Here is a 26,081-nt window from a genome sequence, read left to right on the forward strand (position 1 = left end):
TTTGTGAGTCTAAAATCAACTACCATTTGCTTCTAGCACAATCTGGTGATTGTTCTTGTTTATGGTTCTTTCACCCTAGATGGGCTGGGAGAGGTCATTAGTTATTTAGCTGCCCAACTTACTCTCTGGGGAATTTTGTGCGCAGAATTTTTTATTTTTTGGCACAATATTTTAAAATTCTTCAAATTTTATTTGTTAAAATAACACTACATAATCATGCCAGTTTCAATTATTTTGGTTTCAGAGGAACAGCCGTGTTAGTCTGTATTCGCAAAAAGAAAAGGAGTACTTGTGGCACCTTAGAGACTAACCAATTTATTTGAGCATGAGCTTTCGTGAGCCACAGCTCACTTCATCAGATGTGTACCGTGGAAACTGCAGCAGACTTTATATACACACAGAGAATATGAAACAATACCTCCTCCCACCCCACTGTCCTGCTGGTAATAGCTTATCTAAAGTGATCAGCAGGTGGGCCATTTCCAGCACAAATCCAGGTTTTCTCACCCTCCACCCCCCCACACAAATTCACTCTCCTGCTGGTGCTAGCCCATCCAAAGTGACAACTCTTTACATAATCAAGTCGGGCTATTTCCTGCATAGATCCAGGTTTTCTCACTTCCCCCCCACCCCCATACACACACAAACTCACTCTCCTGCTGGTAATAGCTCATCTAAACTGACCACTCTCCAAGTTTAAATCCAAGTTAAACCAGAATATCTGTGGGGGGGGGGGGGGGTAGGAAAAAACAAGAGGAAACAGGCTACCTTGCATAATGACTTAGCCACTCCCAGTCTCTATTTAAGCCTAAATTAATAGTATCCAATTTGCAAATGAATTCCAATTCAGCAGTTTCTCGCTGGAGTCTGGATTTGAAGTTTTTTTGTTTTAAGATAGCGACCTTCATGTCTGTGATTGCGTGACCAGAGAGATTGAAGTGTTCTCCGACTGGTTTATGAATGTTATAATTCTTGACATCTGATTTGTGTCCATTTATTCTTTTACGTAGAGACTGTCCAGTTTGACCAATGTACATGGCAGAGGGGCATTGCTGGCACATGATGGCATATATCACATTGGTGGATGTGCAGGTGAACGAGCCTCTGATAGTGTGGCTGATGTTATTAGGCCCTGTGATGGTGTCCCCTGAATAGATATGTGGGCACAATTGGCAACGGGCTTTGTTGCAAGGATAAGTTCCTGGGTTAGTGGTTCTGTTGTGTGGTATGTGGTTGTTGGTGAGTATTTGCTTCAGGTTGCGGGGCTGTCTGTAGGCAAGGACTGGCCTGTCTCCCAAGACTTGTGAGAGTGTTGGGTCATCCTTTAGGATAGGTTGTAGATCCTTAATAATGCGTTGGAGGGGTTTTAGTTGGGGGCTGAAGGTGACCGCTAGTGGCGTTCTGTTATTTTCTTTGTTAGGCCTGTCCTGTAGTAGGTAACTTCTGGGAACTCTTCTGGCTCTATCAATCTGTTTCTTTACTTCTGCAGGTGGGTATTGTAGTTGTAAGAAAGCTTGACAGAGATCTTGTAGGTGTTTGTCTCTGTCTGAGGGGTTGGAGCAAATGCGGTTGTATCGCAGAGCTTGGCTGTAGACGATGGATCGTGTGGTGTGGTCAGGGTGAAAGCTGGAGGCATGCAGGTAGGAATAGCGGTCAGTAGGTTTCCGGTATAGGGTGGTGTTTATGTGGCCATTGTTTATTAGCACTGTAGTGTCCAGGAAGTGGATCTCTTGTGTGGACTGGACCAGGCTGAGGTTGGTGGTGGGATGGAAATTGTTGAAATCGTGGTGGAATTCCTCAAGGGCTTCTTTTCCATGGGTCCAGATGATGAAGATGTCATCAATATAGCGCAAGTAGAGTAGGGGCTTTAGGGGACGAGAGCTCTTGGGAGACAGGCCAGTCCTTGCCTACAGACAGCCCCGCAACCTGAAGCAAATACTCACCAACAACCACATACCACACAACAGAACCACTAACCCAGGAACTTATCCTTGCAACAAAGCCCGTTGCCAATTGTGCCCACATATCTATTCAGGGGACACCATCACAGGGCCTAATAACATCAGCCACACTATCAGAGGCTCGTTCACCTGCACATCCACCAATGTGATATATGCCATCATGTGCCAGCAATGCCCCTCTGCCATGTACATTGGTCAAACTGGACAGTCTCTACGTAAAAGAATAAATGGACACAAATCAGATGTCAAGAATTATAACATTCATAAACCAGTCGGAGAACACTTCAATCTCTCTGGTCACGCAATCACAGACATGAAGGTCGCTATCTTAAAACAAAAAAACTTCAAATCCAGACTCCAGCGAGAAACTGCTGAATTGGAATTCATTTGCAAATTGGATACTATTAATTTAGGCTTAAATAGAGACTGGGAGTGGCTAAGTCATTATGCAAGGTAGCCCGTTTCCTCTTGTTTTTTCCTACCCCCCCCCCCCCCCACAGATATTCTGGTTTAACTTGGATTTAAACTTGGAGAGTGGTCAGTTTAGATGAGCTATTACCAGCAGGAGAGTGAGTTTGTGTGTGTATGGGGGTGGGGGGGAAGTGAGAAAACCTGGATCTATGCAGGAAATAGCCCGACTTGATTATGTAAAGAGTTGTCACTTTGGATGGGCTAGCACCAGCAGGAGAGTGAATTTGTGTGGGGGGGTGGAGGGTGAGAAAACCTGGATTTGTGCTGGAAATGGCCCACCTGCTGATCACTTTAGATAAGCTATTACCAGCAGGACAGTGGGGTGGGAGGAGGTATTGTTTCATATTCTCTGTGTGTATATAAAGTCTGCTGCAGTTTCCACGGTACACATCTGATGAAGTGAGCTGTGGCTCACGAAAGCTCATGCTCAAATAAATTGGTTAGTCTCTAAGGTGCCACAAGTACTCCTTTTCAATTATTTTGGTAATTTATTTCAAAATACCCGTCAGCAAGTATGTCTGTAACAATACAGACACACACAAAAATTACCCCAGGAGTAGAGAGTTAAAGAAACTCCTATGACAACCCAGTTCCTGTTTCTCTGCCCACCCCAGAGCCCAGACGGGGGTCCAGACACTCACACCTCCTCCCGCCCCCACTGCAGAGCCCAGCTGTGGTGCCCTTCTGCTAATATACCTCAACCCCTCCTCCCCAGAGCTCCACCGTGGGGGCCCCTCCTCCCCCAGAGCCCAGGGATCCAGAGGGAGAAACAGCCTGATGCTTGGTCCCAAACTTTCATGGAGTTTCCTGCATACCACCCTCTCCTTCCCTCAGGGCATGCTGGGAACTGCAGCTGCCAGGAACCCTCTAGCTCCCTCCTCCTCCCCCTAGCAGTGTCTTCTATGTGCAAGCTGGGCTCTGCTGAGTCCAGTGGCCCCTAGTGGTGGCTAGCAGCACTGCAGCCCATTTCTGTGGGGGAAAGGAAATTCTGCAGGCACAACATTAATTTCTGCAAAATTCTGCTTTGTGCAGTGGCACAGAACTCCCCCAGGAGTACCAACTGGATAATAGCATGCAGTCAGTGGCTTGATTCTTCTCTCTTACACTGATGTAAATCAGGAGTAACGTTGACATCAATGGAGTTACACCAATGAAAACAAGCACGTGAGGAGAATCAAGCCCACAGCATTTTAATGAACTGAAGTGATATAAAAGTATCAGGAAAATGAAGAGCAGTGGACCATAATATGTCTAAAGGAAAGCCTTTGCTACCATAGCTTGAAGAGTATGAAATCAGCTGCTTGTTGGTATGTGAGCTACAAATTGATCAGTGGCCATTTTACTTCTGGAAGACGACAAAAGGAGTACTGTTTGTGTTTTAGACAAAAAAGTAGTAAGACCAATATCTCACCTACCTGTCTCTGTATTCAAACTCTTTGGAATCCAAGGTGTGGATGCTTGTGGCTGCTGGTCTAGGCCAGATTCAGGCACAGGAGGTTTATTCAGACTAAATGTATTGGCTGAATTTGATCCATAGAGATCCTCTGTACATCCTGCTATTGGATCTACAGGCCTTGTCCCATACATAATATTTGGATTGTATGGTAAATTTTCCCATATTGGAGGAGTTGCAGCTGGTGGTGGTGGTTGTTTTAAATGACTGTAACTGGTCACGTTACTATAGCAACTGGCTTTTGATCCTGTGCTTTCAGCTTTCAGATATGATTCATTCATCTGTGGAGCAGCAGGTGGAGTTGTAAATGGATCAAAGGACACCCTTCGTCTTCTTTCCTCCTCTCTCTTTTCAGCACTGTATACTAGAGGTTGGCTTTCAAAATTATCCATCCGGCTGCCATACTTATGATAATTTAATTCATCCTGCAATTTTCTTTCTAGGCCCACAGAGGCCTCAAAGGAGGTCTCACAGCTCTCGACAGGCTGGTTCACCGGAAAGGGAGCAAACATGGCTTCATCCACATTGCCAGTCATGAGACCCTCAGAGCTATGTAGGGAATTGGGCTGATCTGCAGCAGGGAAGGGAAATTTAATACTTGAATTAGCCTATAATGCAAAGATATACCTGTCATTTTCAATTACATCTCAACAATACTATGGTAGAGTCTAGCATTTTTATATTAAAAACAGCTAAATAATTCATAACTAAAGGTAATCTCTTCCAGAAAAGATAATATATTTTACATTTTACTTAAGACCTTTTCATCAGAAATTATCTTTATAAACTGTGGGTCTGACCATACTGAAATCAATGGCAAAAGCTCAGTGACTTCAATGCTACAAGACCAGATCCTATAGACCAGTGGTTCTCAAAGCCGGTCCGCCGCTTGTTCAGGGAAAGCCCCTGGTGGGCCAGACAGGTTTGTTTACCTGCTGCGTCCGCAGGTTTGGCCTATCGCAGCTCCCACTGACCACGGTTTGCCGCTCCAGGCCAATTGGGGCTGCGGGAAGTGCGGCCAGCACGTACCTTGGCCCGCACCGCTTCCCGCAGCCCCCATTGGCCAGGTCCGAACCTGCGGATGCGGCAGGTAAACAAACCAGGGAAGGCCCTTGGCGGGCCGGACCGAACAAGCAGTGGACCGGCTTTGAGAACTACTGCTATAGACAGGTTTCAGAGTAGCAGCCGTGTTAGTCTGTATTCACAAAAAGGAGTACTTGTGGCACCTTAGAGACTAACCAATTTATCCAATGAAGTGAGCTGTAGCTCACGAAAGCTTATGCTCAAATAAATTGGTTAGTCTCTAAGGTGCCACAAGTACTCCTTTTCTTTTTACTATAGACAGTATCTATAGGGATAGTACATGTTTCAAGCACCACTGAAATGCAGCCACCTCTAAGCGGAACATGGCACAGAAATACAACACAACACATCAGGCCAAGAAGGGAAGAATGAAAGGTCTTGGACTTTAGAGGTCCTGGTTCACTAATTTACCTCCAATGGAGTTATATTGCACAAAATTGGAGAGAGATAGTGGAGAATCAGACTCTCAGAATTTCACTGTAGGTGCTACTTTAAACAGCACTAAAAGTCATGTTTCTTTCAATGATCCTATCACAGCAAATCTCAAATTAGCCTTCATGAATGCATCATTCTGTATTTTTAATGAACTTTGATTTTCAATCTCTGTCTAGCTTGTTCTTCTAGAGTTCAGAGAATATATTTTAATAAAGATCCATTTAATGTCTATGGGCGAAGAGGGAAGTAACCCATGATTTTCACCTAAACCTTACAGATAAATTCTGTCCTTGGATGGTTGCGCGCACACAGCTTCCCTTAGAGACAATGAAAGGTTTGCTTGTGGTCTGAACTGGATTGTTTGAATTCTAATCATTCTATAGCATCGCAAGACTGAACAAATAGTTCAAAACCTGCTTTTTTTGTAGTATGGGGCTGAAGAGCATCTCCTATTGAGATTTAAAAGGATTACAGCATCAACATGGAGCTTTGAAATGGTCTTGTAGATGCTGGGCATCACTGAAAATAATGGGGCTCAAAAAGGCCATTGTAGCATTAGAACAAAGCTTATATGGGACTGGATAGTCAGGGGGTTGGTAATGATGTATGGAATGTTGACCTTCCTATCTCTAGAATACACGTTTGAATCCAATCCAGGTTGGTGGTGAATGAAAACCGTTACTCTCTGAGGGCTGCTCCATGGTAAATGTGACTTGGTTGACTTACTCTGGTTTCAAGTGGATAAATATCACCACTGCAACAGGGAAAAAAACAACCCCACCATAGTTGGCAACTGTCAGCACTCAACAGACAGGTGCTAGATTGAATGTCAAGGACTGTGACCGTCTCTACAAATGATCCTCCAGGGCAGGCTTGAGGACTCTTAGGCCATGTCTACAATACCACTTGTGTCGCTCAGGGATGTGAAAAAACACACCTCTGAGTGACACAAATTATGCCAGCATAAGCGGTAGTGTGCAAAGCGACTGCCACTCATTGGGGGTGGTTTAATTATGTTGATATGAGAGCTCTCTCCTATTGGCATAATGCAGCTACATGAGAGATCTGACAGTGGCACAGCTGCATCAGTACAGTTGTGCCCCTGTCAGATCTCTAGTGTAGCCGTAGCCTCCAAGAATGTCTACACTGAGTTTTAAAACCCAGGGCAACGCATCTGAGGCTCAGGCTGGAGCCTGGCCTCTGAAGCCTAGGGAGGCTGCAATGTCTACGCTGTTCTTTATGATCTAGCATGAACCTGGGTCTGTACACCCGTAGCAGGGAGTCTCAGAACCTGGGTTTTAAAAACACAAGCATATACGTGCCCTTACACTACCACGGGCTGCACTGTGTCTATCTGCTGGATAAAGAGAGGACTTTGATTGTCCTCTACAAGGTTGTCAGTGGATCACCTTTCACAAATGCCACATTCACACCAAAGGTTTTTTTTTTTAAAGGATGAGAGAGTTTGTAACATGGTGCTGCTACGTTTTAATATTTTTCCTAAGAAAACATAACTTACACATTAAACATGTAGCCCTGCTGCTGCCCGATTAAAATTCATTACCTCTGCTGAAGAACGGTGTGAGTTGCTGCTAACCTGTCTGGGGGGTGAGGTTTGTCAGGCAGATGACAAGACTGATCACATAGTATTATCTGAACTAGATTATCTTCAAAATGGTCTGAGCAAAAGAAAACTTTGCAGGAGGTTTTTACTGGATTTTCTAACATCGCTTATATGTGTGTGTGTGTGTGATGGAATGTGTAAACCTGCCTGTGATGGGGTGTGCACCGCGCACTGGCCCTGCAGGAGCTGAATTAGGCCAGGTAAGCCCAATCTGTTAATTAGGCTGCAAACTGGAGCTTTTGGGCTGGAGGCAGATAATTGGAGAGTGGCTCACTTGTGCAGGAATGGGGGCAGGGGGTATATAAAATACAGGAAACAGGGGGGGTCTTGAGAAAATCTACAGTCACCGACTGGGAAGAGGGAGGAGTGTTTGGAGGTAGCAGAGATGGGTAGCCTGTAGTTGCTCACTGGGAGAAGAGAGTGGTGAAGCTGGCAGACCCAGAGAAGGAAGGGAGAGCCAAAGGTTAGGACAACTCAGGGAAATGCAGTAAGGTATGGGATGGAAAAGACTTGACTGCTGATTAGAGGGTACCTGAGCCAGAACATGGAGTACAGAATGGGCCCAGGTTTCCCAACCAGCCACTAGGGAAGTGCATAGGAAGACTGCCTGCGTCTGTTTGGCAGAAGAGACCTCTTCCCTCCCCCCTCAGAAGGGGAAACCACAATAGTGACCTAGCTGGAGGGGTGAGTCACAATGAGGCCACAGCAACTCCTAGAGCGAAAGAGCGGCTGCACACAGGTGGATGGTTTGCAGCCTTGGGGAAAGGTGTTGACCCGGTGTACTGTTCCCCAGAACAGCCAGGAGGCAGCGCCAGACCTGCGGTGAGTAGAGCACCCTGTCACACTGCCACAGCTGAAAAGGGATTAACTGGAGCCCGAAAGCTCTATTAGTACTGTCTGGGTACACCTGGAAAGGGTGAGTCAAGCTCAAGGAGGCCTTGAAGGAAGGAGGTCAGGGCAGTTGGGAGGAGGCCCAGGAGAGAGGGCATCTAATGTGCTCTCTGAGTGGGAGAGGGCTGGCAAGCGCTAGTAAGAGAGGTAAACCAGGAAAGTGCAGAGGGAGGATTAGCTCTGCTAGTCAGTGTCCTGAGAACAGGATGAAGGATTCTGAGAACTAGACAGAGAGCCTATAATCACATGCCCTAAACTGCTGGGAGTGGTTTAATGGTATTCTTTTTGTTTGTCACTGCTTAGCAGAGAGACAAGGACTGTAGAAAGACCCGAGGAGGAACAGAAGACATTTGAGTTGATTATTTGGGATTTTAAGGACAGTGGTGACCATGGAAGGAGGGTGACACTAGGGGAACCTGGCAAGGTCCCAACACAAGAGACCATCTGAAAGGCCATAGGGGCACTCTAGGATGGTGGACCTGTTACACAGTGCTACAGATTTGAACCCCTGCTAACAGGGCACTTGGGTGAAAGAAGTACAGAGACACACCTTCCACTACAGACCTAGTGGTATGGCCACATATAATTATCTACAACTATATACTTCCTCAAAGCTGTGAAACAAACCAGGATTTGAGCTGATATGTGACAAAGGAGGGAACAGATGAATGGAGTAACCCACGACCAGTCCCATGGTGTCCAAGGCAGAATCAATAAGGAGCAAGATCTTAAAACAAGTGATACATTCTAGTTTTTTTCACTCTAGTTGTTCTCAGGACACTGATAAGGTTGGACTGGAAAGGGGAGATGATTCCAAAAATTGATATAGCATGGTACTGAAGCCTAAAGACCAAGCAAAAGTTTGTTGGTGTGAATCAACAGAGGGAAGGTTAAGGATGTTATCAAAGTGAACATATAATGTAAAGGACAAAACAAGCATTGAACAAATGAAGTACAGATGGAAAGAGAAAATACTTTCTGCATGGAAAAACAAAAGCACAAGAGTTTAAAAATAACCTGGTTTTTCAAACTGTAGCGCCTGGAAATAGTGATCAAGAGATAGTGTTTCTGTGACTTGCATTTTAGAACAGCAGATAAATCTGATCTTTTTATTCAGTACTCCAGATTCTCTCCCGAGTTCTGAACAACTGGGTCTGTTTGTTACAGCTTTTAATAATAATGGAATCAATTTTATTTGTCCCCAATTTTGCCCTAAGCAGGCACTATGAAATAAAGTATTATGAAGTGATGTAGTAATCACCTGTTTGTGCATGTCTGTTACTTGGAGATTCTGCGACAGCGTCTATCTGAAGGGACTGCATCCTCTTCACAAGTTCAGTTGGCCCAGGGTACACTTTCTGTATACAGGAAAAAAATATCATGAAGCAGGTGAAAGTTTAAGCAAAGGAAGTGTCTTTACTGTAGAAACCAAATGCATCCCCTCAGCGAGTGGCCCAAGTGAACAGCTTGCATAGATCTCACGTTCTTTGGTGGAATGCTGGTGGACCATGATCCTTGCTTTGTGGGGCTTGCTTACTAGTGAGGTTAAGTTTACAGACTAGCAGTATCTGCTTTCAAGGAAGGCAGGAATGATTACGATGTAAATATAGGGCATGATTCTCTGATCTGGCCAAGCTGTGCCCTTACTCACACTGACTACTATCTTAGTCCATGAGCTAATCCCATTGGACTAGACAGTGACTCTCTGCACTGCTTCCACCTCAGGGCTGTACCTACAAGTCATAGACTTATCACAATGCAATCTATAGGATTGCTTGCAGAGTAAGATGCTGCTTAAAGGGTAGCAGAATCATGCCCTATTTTATGTATTTACATGTAGAGCTTAACTGGAAAAAAAAAATCCACGGCTATGGCCTTGTTCTGACAACTGTTTATATGTGGGATATGGGGACAGTGAGCTTGGTGAAGATCCTTGGAAGGAATGTTTCATAGTGTTTCACTGCACTTTCACCTTTGCAAATCCTTGTCTTTATTTCTCAAGGCCGAAGAAATAATCATCTTTACCCTGGCATTTTGATGTTCCAGCCATTCATGCCTTTTTGATGTCCTTACTCAAGTAAAACTTGATGTCAAGTGCAGTTTTACCAGATTAAGGACTTCTGGATTTGACCTCTTGTTCTTACTTGCACTTCTCAGAAAGTCATTAGTCACTGTCTTACCAGGAAGTCTTTTCACAAATTAAAAGCCAACAACAATCTCTTCCTGTAAACATATCTTGATCCCGGGTGTTCAAAGTTTAAAAACTTCATTTTGGCCTTCTGTTAGGGCCTGATTCTGACACCCTGCTTATGTAACTGTGTATTACCCTGCTCCAGGAAAAGTCCCATTGGTAAAGAGTGCAGCATACTCCACCCTTGTCTTTTTTAAAAGGGATTATTTTCAGAGAAAAGTGCTACTCAAAAATCAAACAGTAAAAAGCTTCAAAACATATTGGTACAGCTTTGTTACTTGACCATATTCATTTGCTTGTATGTTGTATCCTTATCTCCTACCCCTTGTCTGTTTCTGCCTTCAGACTCTCAGCCATTGAGGGCAGCGATTGTTTCTTTTGTGCTTCTGCAGAACCCAGCACAATCCTGATTGGTAGCACCCAAAAGCCCCATAATATAAAATATTTACTACTCAGAATTAGTATGGGTGGTAGAATCAGTTCCAGTAGAATATTTATTGTCTGTTTTGTCAACTTTATTTTGCAAAGCTTTGCTATCTTGCCAAAGAATACTGGACACGTCTTCAAAGTCACCACATGGATTTCCCAAATCAGAAATGTTTTAATTCCCCATCCCGCAATTTCAGGGAGAGGGAAAGCACCTGACAAAATATGGCTGTGTAGCAGAACGGCGGCACCATGGGGACACTTCCACTTATTAGTTTAAAATATTGGGGATGCAATCCTTGTCACCTGCATATAAATGGTACTTTCATTTCAGGGTTCAGCCACAGCATCAGGCCCTCAATGTCAGTAGGACTACTCCAATAAGTAAATGTTTTCTAGTGTGACTAAGGGCTCCACAATCTGGCCCAAAGCATTTGCCAGGAAGTAACTTGCCTTTCATTATTATTTCAGATCAGGAAAGTGTCCTTCTGCACAACAGTTTGCAAGCTACATCCAATGGGAGGAACAGGGAACCAAGTTACAGCTGAGAGAGGACTCAAAACTTTGAATTTCCTGACTTTTTTTCTTGTTTTGATTACAGTAATGCTTAGAGGTCTCAACCAGGTTCAGGTTTCAGAGTAATAGCCGTGTTAGTCTGTATTCGCAAAAAGAAAAGGAGTACTTGTGGCACCTTGGAGACTAACCAATTTATTTGATCATAAGCTTTCGTGAGCTACAGCTCACTTCATCGGATGCATACTGTGGAAAGTACAGAAGATCTTTTTATACACACAAACCATGAAAAAAATGGGTGTTTATCACTACAAAAGGTTTTCTCTCCCTCCACCCAACTCTCCTGCTGGTAATAGCTTATCTAAAGTGATCACTCTCCTTACAATGTGTAATGATAATCAAGGTGGGCCATCTCCAGCACAGATCCAGGGTTTAACAAGAATGTCGGGGGGGGGGGGTAAGGAAAAAACAAGGGGAAATAGTTACCTTGCATAAGGACTTAGTCACTCCCAGTCAACCAGGTTAACCAGGTTCAGGCCTCTCTGTGCTAGGTACTATATAAACATATAGTAAATTGTATGTATTCAGAAAACTCAGCAATAACACTTCATAAGCTATGAACCAGATTCTGTCACCTTAACTCATGTTGAATAGTAGCTTGCTCAACAAATAGTCTCTTTTAATTTCCATTAACGTCAATGCAGTAACACCAGTATAAAAACTAATGTAAATGTGATTTCAGCAGGATTTCTAATGGAGGAAAGTTCTACTCACTGGCGATCAGAATCTAGCTAACAGGGCTTTTTTTACATTTAGCAGGGGCTGGATTCTGCCATCCATACTCACACTAAGTAGCCCTTTACTCCACAAGCAGACCTATTGGAATAAGTGGGAGTGCTTATTGAATATAGTATTACTTAGTGTGAGTAAGGGTGTTAGAATTTGGCCCTCTATGTATGTGTGTGGTTTTTTTACTTACAAGTTACGCTCGGAAACATCTGGGATGCTACTTACCTTTATCTTTCTCAAGTCATCTTCAACATCTTTTTCTAGTTGCTCACAGTAAAATGGCTTGTATTTCTGACTAATTTCTGCAGGAAAGGAAGATTTGAGGAAAGTAGTTTTAAACAGCAAATATAAAGGACTGTGCTGCTTAGCTCACTTCCACCAAAACATTAACCAGTTAGTTACATAAGTTTATAAACAGGAGTGGGCTCATAAAAATGTAAGCAATGTTAGCAGGGCTGATTTAGTCTTAAAAAAGAATGTAATAAGAACTGAATTCTTGTTCACTTTTAAGTATTACATACACTCAGTTGCATTGGGCTATTTAATAAACACCTCCCTACCCAACTGCAAAGCCCGCACAGGCTGTGACTTTAAGACAGGTGACTACAAAGATAGTGAGGGACAGCCAGGGTCTTCCAACAGCATTAGGCTTGGCTTCCTATGTTCTAAGCTCCTGTAGTGTCTTAGCAAGACAAAGGAACACTTCTATCCAGCTTTAGGGTCAAACTCTGCTATATAATCACTGGCCTGAGCCAGGGAGCTCTGGATAACAGGTGTCACCCACAGCATATGCCCTTTCCATGTTATCAGCTGCGTAATGGAACCCTATTCTTTGAGAGACCCCCGCTAGGGTGCATGGAGGGAGCAGGTTTCTGTGCTCCCCCGAGCACAAGGACTGCAATTTGGGACTGGCCCTTTTGCTGGGCATGCAAAAAGAGGGATAAGCCTTCTACCTCATCCATCCCCCTCATCTCACCTGTGCCATGGGGAGTCAAAATCTGTAAAGCACCTCATATACAAACTATATCCCAAATGGAGTGCCTTCCTCCATGAGTGGTCCCATTGACTGGGTCTGCTATTAACAGCTTTATAATACTACTTACCTTCTCTGAGAAGTATTTTATTATCATTGTCTCCAGTTTCCTGATGAGGAGAAACTGAGGCACAGTACTTCTATAGATCTGATGTACTAGCAGCAGAATATGCAGGTTTGAGAATGGGATAGCAATTAGGCCCCTAACATGATACTGAAGAGCTTAAAAAAAATGCAGGGGGTGCATGTTTGTGTGGTGAACTTTTAAGCTGGCAAAGCTCCACTGAAGTCAATGAAACTATACCAATGTATATCTACAGAATATGTGGTCCAGAGTTTATTCAGAATTCAGATCACGGACTTGACTTGTGTGTGTGAGGAGATTAATTTTTATTTTGAAAAGAAACCTAAGACACACAAACCTGTGACAAACAAAAGTCATGACTTTCTGAAAGGAAGGATTAAGCTCATTTTGCCATATTTTGTAAAACATTGGATATGTCCAAACAAAAATAATCCTGAAGCCGTATTTTACCTGAAAAGGTTGGACGATTCTCTGGCTTTTGTTGCCAACAGTGCTTCATTAGATCGATAATTTCCTTTGGACAACTGTCTTTAATATCTTCTGTATTTGGCCTGTCCCCTTTCATGATGCCAAAGCAAATGTGTGTTTCATTTATAGCATCTGAAAAACAAAATCTCAGATCAGACTCCTAATCACAGGGTTTTGCTACCATGAAAGGTCATCTTCTAGAAACAGCAAAGAAAGTGCCTCATTTAGAACCACAAATCTGCTGGCACATGAAAATGCTTACTCTATGGATCTGACTCTGAAACCCTCACTCGTGATGAGTAGTACTTACTGTGAGTTCAGTTACTTGCATGAGTAACTCCTACTCAATAGGAGTTAGGGTTATGGAAGTGAACCCCCTAGGGCCTGATTCTCAGTTGCTTTGTTCTAGTGCTTGGAGTAAAAACCGGGATGTGGCCCCAAAGGCAGCTTTAAGCCATCTTACTGTTCCTGTATTCCAGGGCTGTTCAGGGGCCTAGTTGGCAACCAATATAAGTGAGAGCAGCCCTTAGCCTGCTCCAACTTCTGCTCTGCTTCCCATGGCCCTTCTGTGCCAGGGGCTGGGAGCAAGTCTGACACGTATCCCTTAAGCCAGCTCTCCACCAGCAAAGGAGGCCCACTGCACTGGAAGGATTCTCCTGGGGGTTTCTCTGGTTCCTTTCAGGCCCAGAGTGGCAGAACTTAGCATAACTAAGAAGTAAGTGACCAGTGAGCAAACGCAAGCTTAGTGCACATAACACTCTGACTATGTCTACATTTCAGAGACTATACTGGCATAACTATGTTGCTGCAACTATGCAGACATAACCCTATAGTGTAGGTGCAGCCTATCTTGACAGAAGTTCTCTCTGTCGCTGTAGGAACACCAACTCCCTGAACAACAATCTCTACATCAGTGGAAGAATTCTTACCTCGACATAGCTGTGTCTACACCCGGGGTTAGGTTGGCATAACTACGTCAGGGAGGGGCATAGAGTTTTCACACCCCTGACTGAAGTAGCTCTGTTGACCTAGCTTGTAAGTGCAGACCAGGTCTAAGTGCAAATGCTGCAGGTAAAACTTGTCTGCCTTTTGAAAATCTGGCCCAGCCAGTATTTAGTATTTTAGTATCTGGTATAGGTTTCAGCACAAACAGGTTTGTAACAGGCAGTTAATGCAGAGTGTAGTGTAGTATAGTCAAGTGAAGTGTAGTATGGCAAGAGAAGGTTATAATCCCCCAGGTGAAATGTGATTGGTAAAACAGAAGTATGTAGAAGCGGAGGAGCGAGAGAAAAACAAAGGTGGTGTTACTGGGTGTGGAATGGGGAAGGGAGTTATGTAGCACAAGAATTAATAATTAACAAATTTAGTAGCATCTATGACACATGGGGATCCAACAGAAACCAGTCATTTTACTAGTAAACATCCCCAACCAGGGCATTCATTCAGAGTCTAGAGTTTTACTAATCTAGCAAGGCCTAAGTACAATGGAAAACAACAGGGGTTTAAAATTGAAATGGTTCCCAAACTTGAAATCAGTCTGTTTGGATTTCAGGATGATGACAGAGCACCACCACCACCGCCTGGAAGTGAGGTATTTCAGAAACTAACACCAGCTTTATCGTACGTGGTCAGTTAGGAGAAGCACTCCTAATGAGAGGTACTGCTTTCAGCTCTGGAAGCCTGAATTCAAGTGTGACTGAACCTCCAAGTAATATGAGCTTAGCGGTTATTTGTCCACAACATGTAGAACCACCACACAGTTTGGCAGAAATCTCAGTTTCTGCTCAGATGAGATCCAGAATTGCAATAGCAGGGATGATGCAGGTCAGGTGTGAGTGCCACTGGGTAAATTATGTGGAGAAGCTTGTACTCTGATGGCCAATCCTAATCGGCTCCAAGCAATGCTCTGAGTTTCCAACACTCACTAACATTCACAGGAAATTCATCAAAGGAAACAAATACAGTATGGAAAAGTAAGATGTGCCTATGTCTGCTATATTGTAACTGAACTGATTTTAAGTGTGTTATGGATGTTACAAATTGGGATTCTACCAAATCTTCGATATATCTTAAGACTGATAAGAGAAGTGGTCTAGTGGTCAAAGCACAGGACTGGGAGTCAGGAATTTCTAAATTCTAATCCTGGCCTTGGACAGTAACTCCTTCCATGGCCTTGGGCAAGTACGTAACCCATCTGCCTTAGTTTCCCCCGAGGATAATGACAACAACATAGGTGCACTGTGAGGATTAATTAGGCCTTGTCTACACTTGGAAATAGCCCTAATTTAGCAATCAGTGGCCAACAATTGCTGTAGCTGCATCAATGCTGATCCTTAAGTGTGGACAAAGGCAAGCCAGGGTTTGCACCAACTGAGCTAATTGGGGCTTACTGCTGCTTCCAGTAGGGATAAACTTCAATTAGCTCCATCAATATAAACCTCTACGTGTCCTTGTCCACCCTTAAAAGGCAGTACTGGTGCAGCTGTACCAATTGTTGGTCACCGATTGCTGAACAGGAGCTATTCTTGAGTAGAGACAAGAATTTATTTAATGCTTATAGGATGTTTTGAAAATGTTATGTGCTAAGTATTATAAGTCTTAATTTTATAGCTTCCTTAAAGCAAACTCATTTAGCAATACAAGCCTCTCCAAGTGACTTACTTTCGTATGGCTCTTTGTTGGCAAAAATTGCCCAGAGCACTATGCCAAAACTGTAAACGTCTGACTTCTCCACAGGTTTTGTGTTAACTGAGAGTAAGTGCTCAGGGGCCATGTAGTAAAGAGTGCCAGCGGCACTCCTGGACGCGCTCTTGGAAGTGCTCTTGATTTTCCTCTGCCGGCTGGTCTCTTCTTTGGTCAATCTACTCCAGTTTTTAAAGCAGGCGACGCCAAGATCTGCAATCTGTAAAACAGGTCAAATCAGAGCTACTGAAAATGGAGGATGTGGCTAATAAAGGGGAGAGATGGAGCAAATTGTTTTCACATATTACTCAAGGTTTGTTAAATATGAGGGAATATTTATTGAAATGACTTATCTGAAACTCAAACTCTTCAATAAGTGTACCTAAAGAGGGTCAATTAAATCATATTTTAAAGATCTCTGTGAATTTGTTGCCTGAATCAAATATTGCCAACTGAGACACACTGAATTTTAACATGTTGAGACACTCTTATAGCCCAACCATGTTATAACACAAATTGGCTTTGCTTATATGTATGAGACCAAACTGAGCTATAATCATGTTAGAGAACAGAAGTTCAGGGTGAAATTCATCCCAGTGCAGGAGGTCAACACAGATAAATGGTGGCTAAGATTAGGATAGGCCTAGATGGGGAATTAATCAATTCCATCCCAATTACAAAGGGGTTTCGACAACGCTGTCTCTTAGCCCCTTTTCTTTTTAACTTTTATATCAATGTTTTAGCATTAAAAGGGCATCAGAATTCACAACCACCCCCCCCATATGAATCACTTTGTGTTAGAACCATGTTGTCTGTATAGATTTCAGAGGAACAGCCGTGTTAGTCTGTATTCGCAAAAAGAAAAGGAGTACTTGTGGCACCTTAGAGACTAACCAATTTATTTGAGCATGAGCTTTCGTGAGCTACAGCTCACTTCATCAGATGTATACCGTGGAAACTGCAGCAGACTTTATATACACACAGAGAATATGAAACAATACCTCCTCTCACCCCACTGTCCTGCTGGTAATAGCTTATCTAAAGTGATCAACAGGTGGGCCATTTCCAGCACAAATCCAGGTTTTCTCACCCTCCACCCCCCGCACACAAATTCACTCTCCTGCTGGTGCTAGCCCATCCAAAGTGACAACTCTTTACATAATCAAGTCGGGCTATTTCCTGCATAGATCCAGGTTTTCTCACATCCCCCCCACCCCCATACACACACAAACTCACTCTCCTGCTGGTAATAGCCCATCTAAACTGACCACTCTCCAAGTTTAAATCCAAGTTAAACCAGAACATCTGGGGGGGGGGGGGTAGGAAAAAACAAGAGGAAACAGGCTACCTTGCATAATGACTTAGCCACTCCCAGTCTCTATTTAAGCCTAAATTAATAGTATCCAATTTGCAAATGAATTCCAATTCATCAATATCTCAAACACCATTGGGACTGAAGCGTTTATTTAAACTCATTTGGTTTATACTGTCAACGGGAGGGCCTCCTGATAGATTTCAAAACTAAAGTAACTGTCTTTAGTCAGAGACAGAGGTTTCATAAATGGAAGATCAATGGGCACTATATTGAACAAGTTAGCTCTTTCTCCTACCTGGGTATCCGACTCTCACAAAATTGTTTGTGGGATAAAAGTGTTCTGGTAACAAAAGAGGGCCTCAAATTCAATGCAAGCTGTGTTACATTTTTCCTGGACTCCTAGGGGCCACTTAATTGCACCACCCGTTAAGAGTATTTTGAGTCTTGGATTTTGTATGGCGCTTGGATTTTATATGGCACAGAAATATGGGGATGGAATGATCCCCACTGCCCCCGGGACTGGAAGTGATTCAGAACAAATTTCTTAGGAAGATTCTTGGTCTCCCAAATAATACCCCTGCTGCTCTTAGACCTGAGACAGTTATGAATTCTATTCTGTCCAAAGTGCAATATGGGAATATTAATATTTGACTTTGCATTCATAGCATGCACCCATAGCGTTTGTCAAGGTTTGACTTAGCAGAACAGTTCAGTAGGACTTTTTTACTTAAATTTGCATTCTCTAGGTTTCTCGGAATTGGAAATAATTAGATTTATGTTTAAAAATGTGAAATCCATAATCTGGTCGAGAATAGAAGATATTAATAAGCAAATATATTTGGTAGTGATTTCTATTTCAAGTAGGTCACCTTGGTTCTTCCTTGTTAAAAAGACTCCTGGGTATGCCAGATATTTAGAGAGTTTGTGTAATAACTTGCTAAGGAGGGCCATTAGAGTTCTCCATTTTCAATCAATGAAGACCGCTTACTTAGAAAGCTGATATACTGGCACCTCTGTCCCTGAGGCTTATGGCATTATTTATTACATTGTAACCCGTATTGCCACTTACGGTCAAAATGGCTTTCCGTGTTTTTGTCCCGGATGCCTTTTTCTATGCCCTCTCAGATCAGGAACTGTTAAGAACTGACAACGTACAAGTGACATATATCAAGCAACAGAGTTTCCTTACAAGGGGCTCATTCAATAAATGCAAGTAATGACAGGAGACTGTTTCAGTAGTTCATCTTCACAGGACATATGTCCACAGGCCAAAAGACATGGGCTGCTGCAGAACCTGCTCAGATTTTACTCGGCAGCAGGCACCGTGCCTAGGGGATTTGACTCAAAGCACCTGAAGTCAGTAGAAAAACTCCAGCTGACTTCTCTGGGCTTTGGATTAGGCCTACAAAACACTTCTGTGAAGGTCTGTGTCGCTGCTTTTCTTCTGTAGCTGATGGCTGATATCTAAAAGTAAGGAAGAGAGGGAAAGAAAAGCACACACACAAAAAAAGGTTAAAAAAGGAAAATGCAGGAAGAGGGAAAGGGCAGGAAGAGAAAACACAGATGAGACAGGAACAAAGGTGTGATATTTGCCACAAAGCAGTTTTATGTGCTGTTCTGGTATTTCTGTTTTTTCTCAAGTTGTGTTTGTCTAAAATTAAAAACTTGTAAATAAATTAATGAATAAAATAATCAAGTGAGCAAAGCCAGTATTTTCTCTCTACTTTCTATCCCATGTACTTTTGGCAGAGACAGATAATGAACATTTCAGGATCATCTTGTCGGTGAGCCACCACATTTTAAAGATGGGCTACTAAAATTTGATTTTTGACAGCCCACTGAACTACTAGTTTATTAATCCTTGATAAATTGCAGCCTATATAGCAGGAGCCGCACCCTACAGCCCAAATCACAAGTGTTCTGTGTTTAAATTCTAACAGTACCTTAATGTGAAAGTCGTCATCTACAAGGATGTTTTCTGGTTTCAGGTCTTTGTGTACCAAACTCTGCTCATTTAAATAAAGCATTCCTTCAATGATCTCCAAGATGAACCGCCCCTTCACAGACAAAGGAATAGTGGACTAAAATAAAGAAAAGGAAATACAAATTATCAAAACTATTGCATAGTACATCATAAAATGAAACAAATTACCTTTAACAGGCTCCCCCTTTTAGCCTCCCACAGTACGTTTACTCAAGGTGGGAATTAAAAATCACTGAAGTCCTTCTTGGAACTAGATTCCACTCAGTTGCACCAGAGTAAATCTAGAGTAGCTCCATATTTACACTGGTGGAACTGAGATCAGACACCGGCCCTCTAGGATTACTCCTCAGCGGGTGATGCATCCACACAACTCTCATAGATTTCAGTGGGAAATGAACGCATGTACCTGAGGGCAGAATTTGGCCCAATGATTAAAAGACTCAAATGAGTCTATCAAAGGCTACTGCTATGTTAGATCCAAGATCTAACTCACTAGGGGTTAAATGCTGCCCTACTTGCACACACTGTAAATTAAAGGGGATATACAGCAGGGGTCAGAGTGGTTGTGGGAAAGAATATTTTACCCAGCAGCATGGTACCAGAGCAACATTTCGGATACTCTGCTGCCAATACTCTAGCCCTCTCTAGGACCTTGTGCACCACTATATGGATAAGCCAGAGGGATAGTAGGCCTTTGGATCCACAGAATGGCAGATTCATTAGCCATTCCCAGGCACCTTTCCAACCCCCTCCACATGCCATGGAGAAAAACTTCCTAGAGTGCACAGGCAATTGCCTATCCCTTCCCCCACACCCTGTGAGAACCAAAACAGTTCTGCTGCTTTTAGAATCTGTTGTACCTGTAGAGGCAGAGGCTGCATTTGGCCCTACAGCAGGGAAAAGGGGATCAGAAATTGAAGATTCTATGCATAGTTATTTCCTTTGGCAACAAAAGCCACATCCTGTCCTTTTCAAACTTCTTATCAACTCTGACTGGAAAGTTTGCTTTCACTTCCCCTTATGAATAAGCTATAAACAACATTTCACCTGTAACCTTCCTAAACCAAAGCTTACACCAAGCAAATCACTGATTTTTTTTTTCTGCCAAATAAAAGCAGAGAGTAAAATCTCTAAAAAGGCCTGCATCTTTTAAGTGATTTTTAAGATATTCAGCAGTATCAGCTTCCCACAGTAATAACTGATGAATGTACATATGAGAGATTATTTACTTCACTACTCACTGTTTTTAGTACTTTCATCAAGTTTCCCTTGTGCACATATTCCATCACCAGAGAGTAGTTTCCATCTTCCAGAATGATGCCTAGTAATTTTACCACCCGATCGTGACTTAGTTTGCGCATAATCTTGCCTTCTTCAAGAAGGGAAGCATTATATCTGTGAAATGGAAACTACAGGATTACATTGTGTACAGGTATCAGACTGGTAAGAGCATAGTAAGGCATAAATATCCTGTTGATTCATAGTGAAAGTGATGGTCAGAAAAGTAAGTCCATCTTCATGACCTCTGTAAGGTGGGCCAGATCTTCAGTTGGTTTAAATCCACTGAATTCGGTTTATACCATCTGAGCCTCTGGCCTAGTAACTTTTATATCTGTTCCCTACTTAGTCTGTCCACATACTCTTAATTTAGGGCCTGATTTTCAGTAAGTGTGCAGGTATACATGCTTTGTGAATGCAGTGCTGGATTTGTGTATGCAGATCCCTGACTTGTATGTAGCTAGCCTGCTTACAAACTTGCTGAAAATTAGGCCTTCAATAGCGTTTTTTTTTTCTTTTTTTTGAGTTTTGGAAAATGGTTTACATTAATCTTTGAGGACATGGCTATTATTTGGCCTAATTTATTACGGACATGTAAGATACCAAACACGGACTACTTTAGATTTGTCATTGCCTTCTCTATAGCTAAAAATATAATAATGTAGTTAGAATCTCAAAGCAAGTTAATCTTTTAAAATTGCATTTTACAAAGTGTTCTACATACTCTCTTGTGGGGATGAAGAACTAGCCAGGGGAAGGGGAGACACAGACAGACCTCATAATTGTTCTATAGAATCTCTACTTTCATTTAAAAAAAAAGTTAGCCTCTAGCTGTTGCGGGTTTGAAGGAAATTTCAAACCATGACCCAAGTGTAACTGATGCAGTTATATCTGCCGGAGTTTGCAGACAGTCTGAAACAATAGATCTGAAAGGTATGAACATCTCAGTGGGCACAAACTCAGATGCCAATGAATATACTTTGTAAGCCACTGCTTAATATAAAAAAATTACGGAGGCAGTTAGAAATACAATCCAACTTCATAACATTATAAAATCAGGGTAGGCCTTTAGCAATAGACAGTGGAGCTGACGGAGGCACAATTAGTTTCATATTCCCACAGGAGGCTCAGTTTTCAAAAGTTTGTGAAACACTGTCCTATTGGTTGAAAGATCCGTAAGCGAGATGCCTAAAACACACAGCGAAAGAGGGAGACACAGAGAAAGAGAAATGAAAGGGCTTTGGATAGTTAGTGCAGGAACTTGAATGGAGGTATGTAGGGCTTGGTCACCAATTTGTGTCAGTATAACTGTTGCTCCACACCCCTGAGTGACACAGTTATACCGACCTAACCCCCAGTGTAGCCCACGCTATGCCAACAGGAGGGCTTCTCCTGTCAACCTAGCTGCCGCGCCTCAGGGAGGTGGAGTACCTATGCTGATGGGAGAAGCTCTCCCACCGGCGTAGGTAGCATCTTCCGTAAGTGCCACAGGGGAGCAGCTCCACCAGGGCCGCTGCAGTGCTGTAAGTGGAGACAAGGCCTAGGACTCTTTAGTAAAGCGCTAGTATTCCAGGACTGACTTACAAGCTAATTTCAGACAGGATTTATTACAGAGGGATCATCCAACCATGGCTGTGGACAGGGTTTAATTTGTCATGAAAGAGGTGCACAAATTAAACAGTAGTTGGGAGGCAGGAGAGCAGCGGCTGCTGGCTGGCCGCCCAGCTCTGAAGGCAGCACTGCTGCAGCAGCACAGAGGTAAGGGAGTCATGGCATGGGTACTGCCACCCTTATTTCTGGACTGCTGCTGGTGCCAATGCAGCCTTCAAAGTTGGGTGGCCAGAGAGCAGTGGCTGCTGGCTGGGAGCCTAGAGGTGCCAGGGCTATGAACTGCCATGCCTGGCGGTGCCAGGACTTAGCCCCAGCAAGCCCAGGCACAAATTAAGCGCTGGCTGTGGATACTGGATGTTCATAACCCTTGTTATTCTGGATTAATGGCTTGCAACACTGATTGTCCAATGCCACATTCTGCTTGGTCAGCTGGGCCTGTTGGTGATCTGCACCATCGCTCAAGAGTGCACAGCTAGGAGCTCATCAAGAATGTTAAAAAAGGAATCCCTGTAAGCATTGGATTAAATGGGGCAAAGTAAAGTTAGTGAGAAGAAAAGGAATTGTGGCCATACTGCAAGAGGAAGTTGCAGCTTTTCTGTAGTATGTTGTGTGCTAGCACTCTCCCAGGCTGTGATTCAAAGGGAAACTGCCCCCTCCCAGCCTTGAATATCATTCTACAGCAGTACAGAAGAGGCTGGGCTGCTTTCAGCTGCTCTAGGCTCAATTAGGAGCTTTTTAAAGGCTTCTGATCAACATTTTAAGTAAAAATAAACGTAAGGATTTGAGATAGAGGAGGAGAGAAAAACAATAAAGGCAGCCAGAAGGTAGGGGAGAAAAGCGTTGCAGGCAGCAGTCTGTGGACTATCAGAGTCTCTTCATTCACTTCCCGCTCTTAAAACTAAATTGGGAACCGTTCCATAGTCTCAGTTCAGGTTTTGTACCGAACTAGAAGAATGTGGGTATTTGTGTCCTTTATGTAAACTACATAAGAGGTTTACGACTCTATTACTGCTCCCAGCGAATGGACTTAGGGCCTGACCCAAAGTTAATGGGAGTCTTTGCATTAAATGCAGTGGACTTGACCTCAAGCCCTTAGTCCTTCAGTTCAAGGGACAGAGCCTCCTGCTCGTCATGGTTTAGTGCTGGGGTTCAAACCCGGCTGTTGGCCTGGGCAGCATTAGTTAAAATAACAGAAATTGTTTTCCTGTTACTCCTAACTGGACATTTCCAGTTAAGTGCCTGACTGTGTTTTTCATTTACATGCTTAAAAAAAAGTGCCATCCAGTTGAGTTTTTGCTCTCATTTAGGCACACAAGAATTTATTTGCTTTTAAGGACCCCATGTGGAAATGGTTAAATTCCCAGGTAATGGAGAACTTCATTATAAAGATGAGGCAATGCTTTAGAAAGGTTAGCTTTGGAGAAAAAATAAAAATCTTAGTGGAAAGTCTTACTGGTGCCTGCAATATCCTTATACAACATCTTTCTTCCAAAGATTTTAAATGGTATTTAGTCTCTCTCGCTTCATCTGCAGATCTCAAATTGCTTCATAAATGAGATCAGTATCATCATCCCCATTTTACAAATGGGGAAACCGAGGCACTGAGCGGGAAATGACTTACCCACAGTCACACAGCATATCTGTGACAAAGCAGGGACTTGAATCCAAGTCTGAGTTCAGTGCTCTATCTACTAGGCAACACTGCCTCCCTTTAAAATAAAGTAAATATGCTTCAGACAAATCAATGAAGCAGAGAAGTGCAATGTAGGGATCACAGCAACTGCCGCTGGGGTGCAACACAGCAATGCTGCACACAGAGATAGTACATAATAGTTCAGGACAGCTAGTGAAGACAAATTCTCTATACAGTCCATGCAATATTTCGCTAATTAAATGCAATTTGCTAGTAAAAGATTCCACCCACATAATAACCATAAATCACTCTTAGTCCTAACGTAGAACACATTCTTCATCATCTTCAGTTTGGCAAGTTCACTATACAGCAATGTGCTGCACATGTTATATCCATCCTGAAAATATTCTCTGCACTGAAATGCCATTTACTCTAAGATCTCTTTACACTACTTTGGCAGTGTAAAAGGGCCTCAGAATGGATGTAAATGTAAGGCCCCTGTACACTGTCAGAGTGATGTAAAGGGGTCTTAATATAAATGAGAATCAAGCCCTCTCTCTCCAACTTACTCTGTGCGCTGGGGTCCCGTATACACTGTTTTTAATACCACAAGCCCATGTTTCTTGTGATAACATAAAGAAACCATTCCAAATCCTCCAGCATCTAGTTCTTCCTTCTGCAGCAAGTCCTGCGTGTTCATGTGAATATCTTCCAGTGACATGTTTGTAGCCTCCAAGAGCTTAGGGTTTACAAAAATACAATACTCCTGGATCTGTAACATGAAGAGAGAAGACAAAGAAAGCGTCATCATCCAACGTTCATCTGTCACAGTAAATGAAGATCTAGTTATGCAGGTAGGCCCAGATCCTCAAAGGTACAGCATTTCAACGCCTAACTTCCACTGAAATAAATGGGACTTAAGTGCCTAAATACCTTTGAGGATCTGGGCCCTGGGGCACTGTGTACCTCAAAACACCCTGGAACTCCTGTATTTACCACTGTCATATAATTATGATATGTTTTGTACAAAATATGTCTGGGGAGGTATCATTTTAAAAGCCTTGATCTGTTGGACATTAAGATCCTGTTGGATTGTATGTGCTATCATTGTACAGGAAGTTATGAATTTTTGCTATGTGTGTGATACTGAAATATGCTGTGAGGCTGGGAACACTCACAACAAGCCTTTCAGGTACAACAGTGGAGTAGCCAGACAGGCTGATGGTCCATTAAAGAAAATCCACTATCCCAGGAACTGTATACAATGGAGACTTCTCGGAGGTAGCACTTAGACAATGTAGAATGCTTGACCAATGGAGGCAGATCCCCATGTCACAAGCATAGATCTTTCCAGCAAGCTGGAAGAAAGTATAAAGAAGGGAAGTGACATGACTCGGTCTCACCCCTATACATCTCAACACCTGGAAACATGTCGGGAGGACAAAGATTTTGAAATGGGGAGGGAGCCCCAGGCTGGAGGAGAGTCCCAGCCTGTGTATTGAAGATCTGTGACCTGTTTATACCATCTATCAGGGTGAGACACTGCTTGAATCAAATCCTGTTTACTTTATAGAAATCAGATTGCGAATTTCCTTTTATTTCTTAGGTAAGCAACTTTGATCTCTACACTTACTACTTATAATCACTTAAAATCTCTCTTTCAGTAGTTGTTAAATCAGTTTTATATTTTACCTAAAACAGTGTATTTTGGTTGAAGTGGTTGGGAAATCTCAGCTCAGTTTACAAAGGCTAGTTTGTGTCCTCTCCACATCAAGGGAGGGGTGGACTGGATAATGAACTTACACTAGTCAGGCTTCTGACTAGGGCAAGACAGTACAGTTTTGGGGTGCCGAGATGGGGGGAATTGGCTGGAGCCTCTCTACTGTTTTATTCATGAGTGGCTGGGAGAAGCATACATGTAACTCAGTTGGGTGTGTCCCTGTCTGTGGATGTCTGTATAAGAACAATACCTGCCATAAGTTTGTGGCTTGTCACAGCATCACAATGTGAGAGGGATAATCCAAGTTGGTGGGACAAGAAGGCTCAGCAGTCCCACAGTTAAGGTTGCACCCGGGAACCCCATCACAGGCACATAGTATCTTGTTTATTTATCAGCATCACAAAATGATAGGTAAGTGGGCCCAACTCAGAGCTG

General features: G+C 43.0%; 1 protein-coding gene across 4 annotated transcripts in view; it reads right to left on the minus strand.

The window, feature by feature from the left end:
• RIPK1 (receptor interacting serine/threonine kinase 1) overlaps positions 1–26,081 on the minus strand; it is a 39,734-nt gene that overhangs the window by 6,817 nt on the left and 6,836 nt on the right. For all 4 annotated transcript variants that reach the window (XM_048839748.2, XM_075125396.1, XM_075125395.1 and 1 more), the window contains 8 exons: positions 24,496–24,698; positions 20,646–20,799; positions 19,364–19,501; positions 16,085–16,325; positions 13,406–13,555; positions 12,063–12,139; positions 9,180–9,276; positions 3,848–4,456 (listed from right to left, as the gene is read on the minus strand). In XM_048839748.2, coding sequence (XP_048695705.2) covers positions 3,848–4,456; positions 9,180–9,276; positions 12,063–12,139; positions 13,406–13,555; positions 16,085–16,325; positions 19,364–19,501; positions 20,646–20,799; positions 24,496–24,647 — 1,618 coding nt within the window. In that variant the 5' untranslated portion in view covers positions 24,648–24,698. The remainder of the gene's footprint in view (positions 1–3,847; positions 4,457–9,179; positions 9,277–12,062; positions 12,140–13,405; positions 13,556–16,084; positions 16,326–19,363; positions 19,502–20,645; positions 20,800–24,495; positions 24,699–26,081) is intronic.

The sequence above is a fragment of the Caretta caretta genome, chromosome 2 (assembly GCF_965140235.1).
Source record: "Caretta caretta isolate rCarCar2 chromosome 2, rCarCar1.hap1, whole genome shotgun sequence".
NCBI classification, from domain to species: domain Eukaryota; kingdom Metazoa; phylum Chordata; order Testudines; family Cheloniidae; genus Caretta; species Caretta caretta.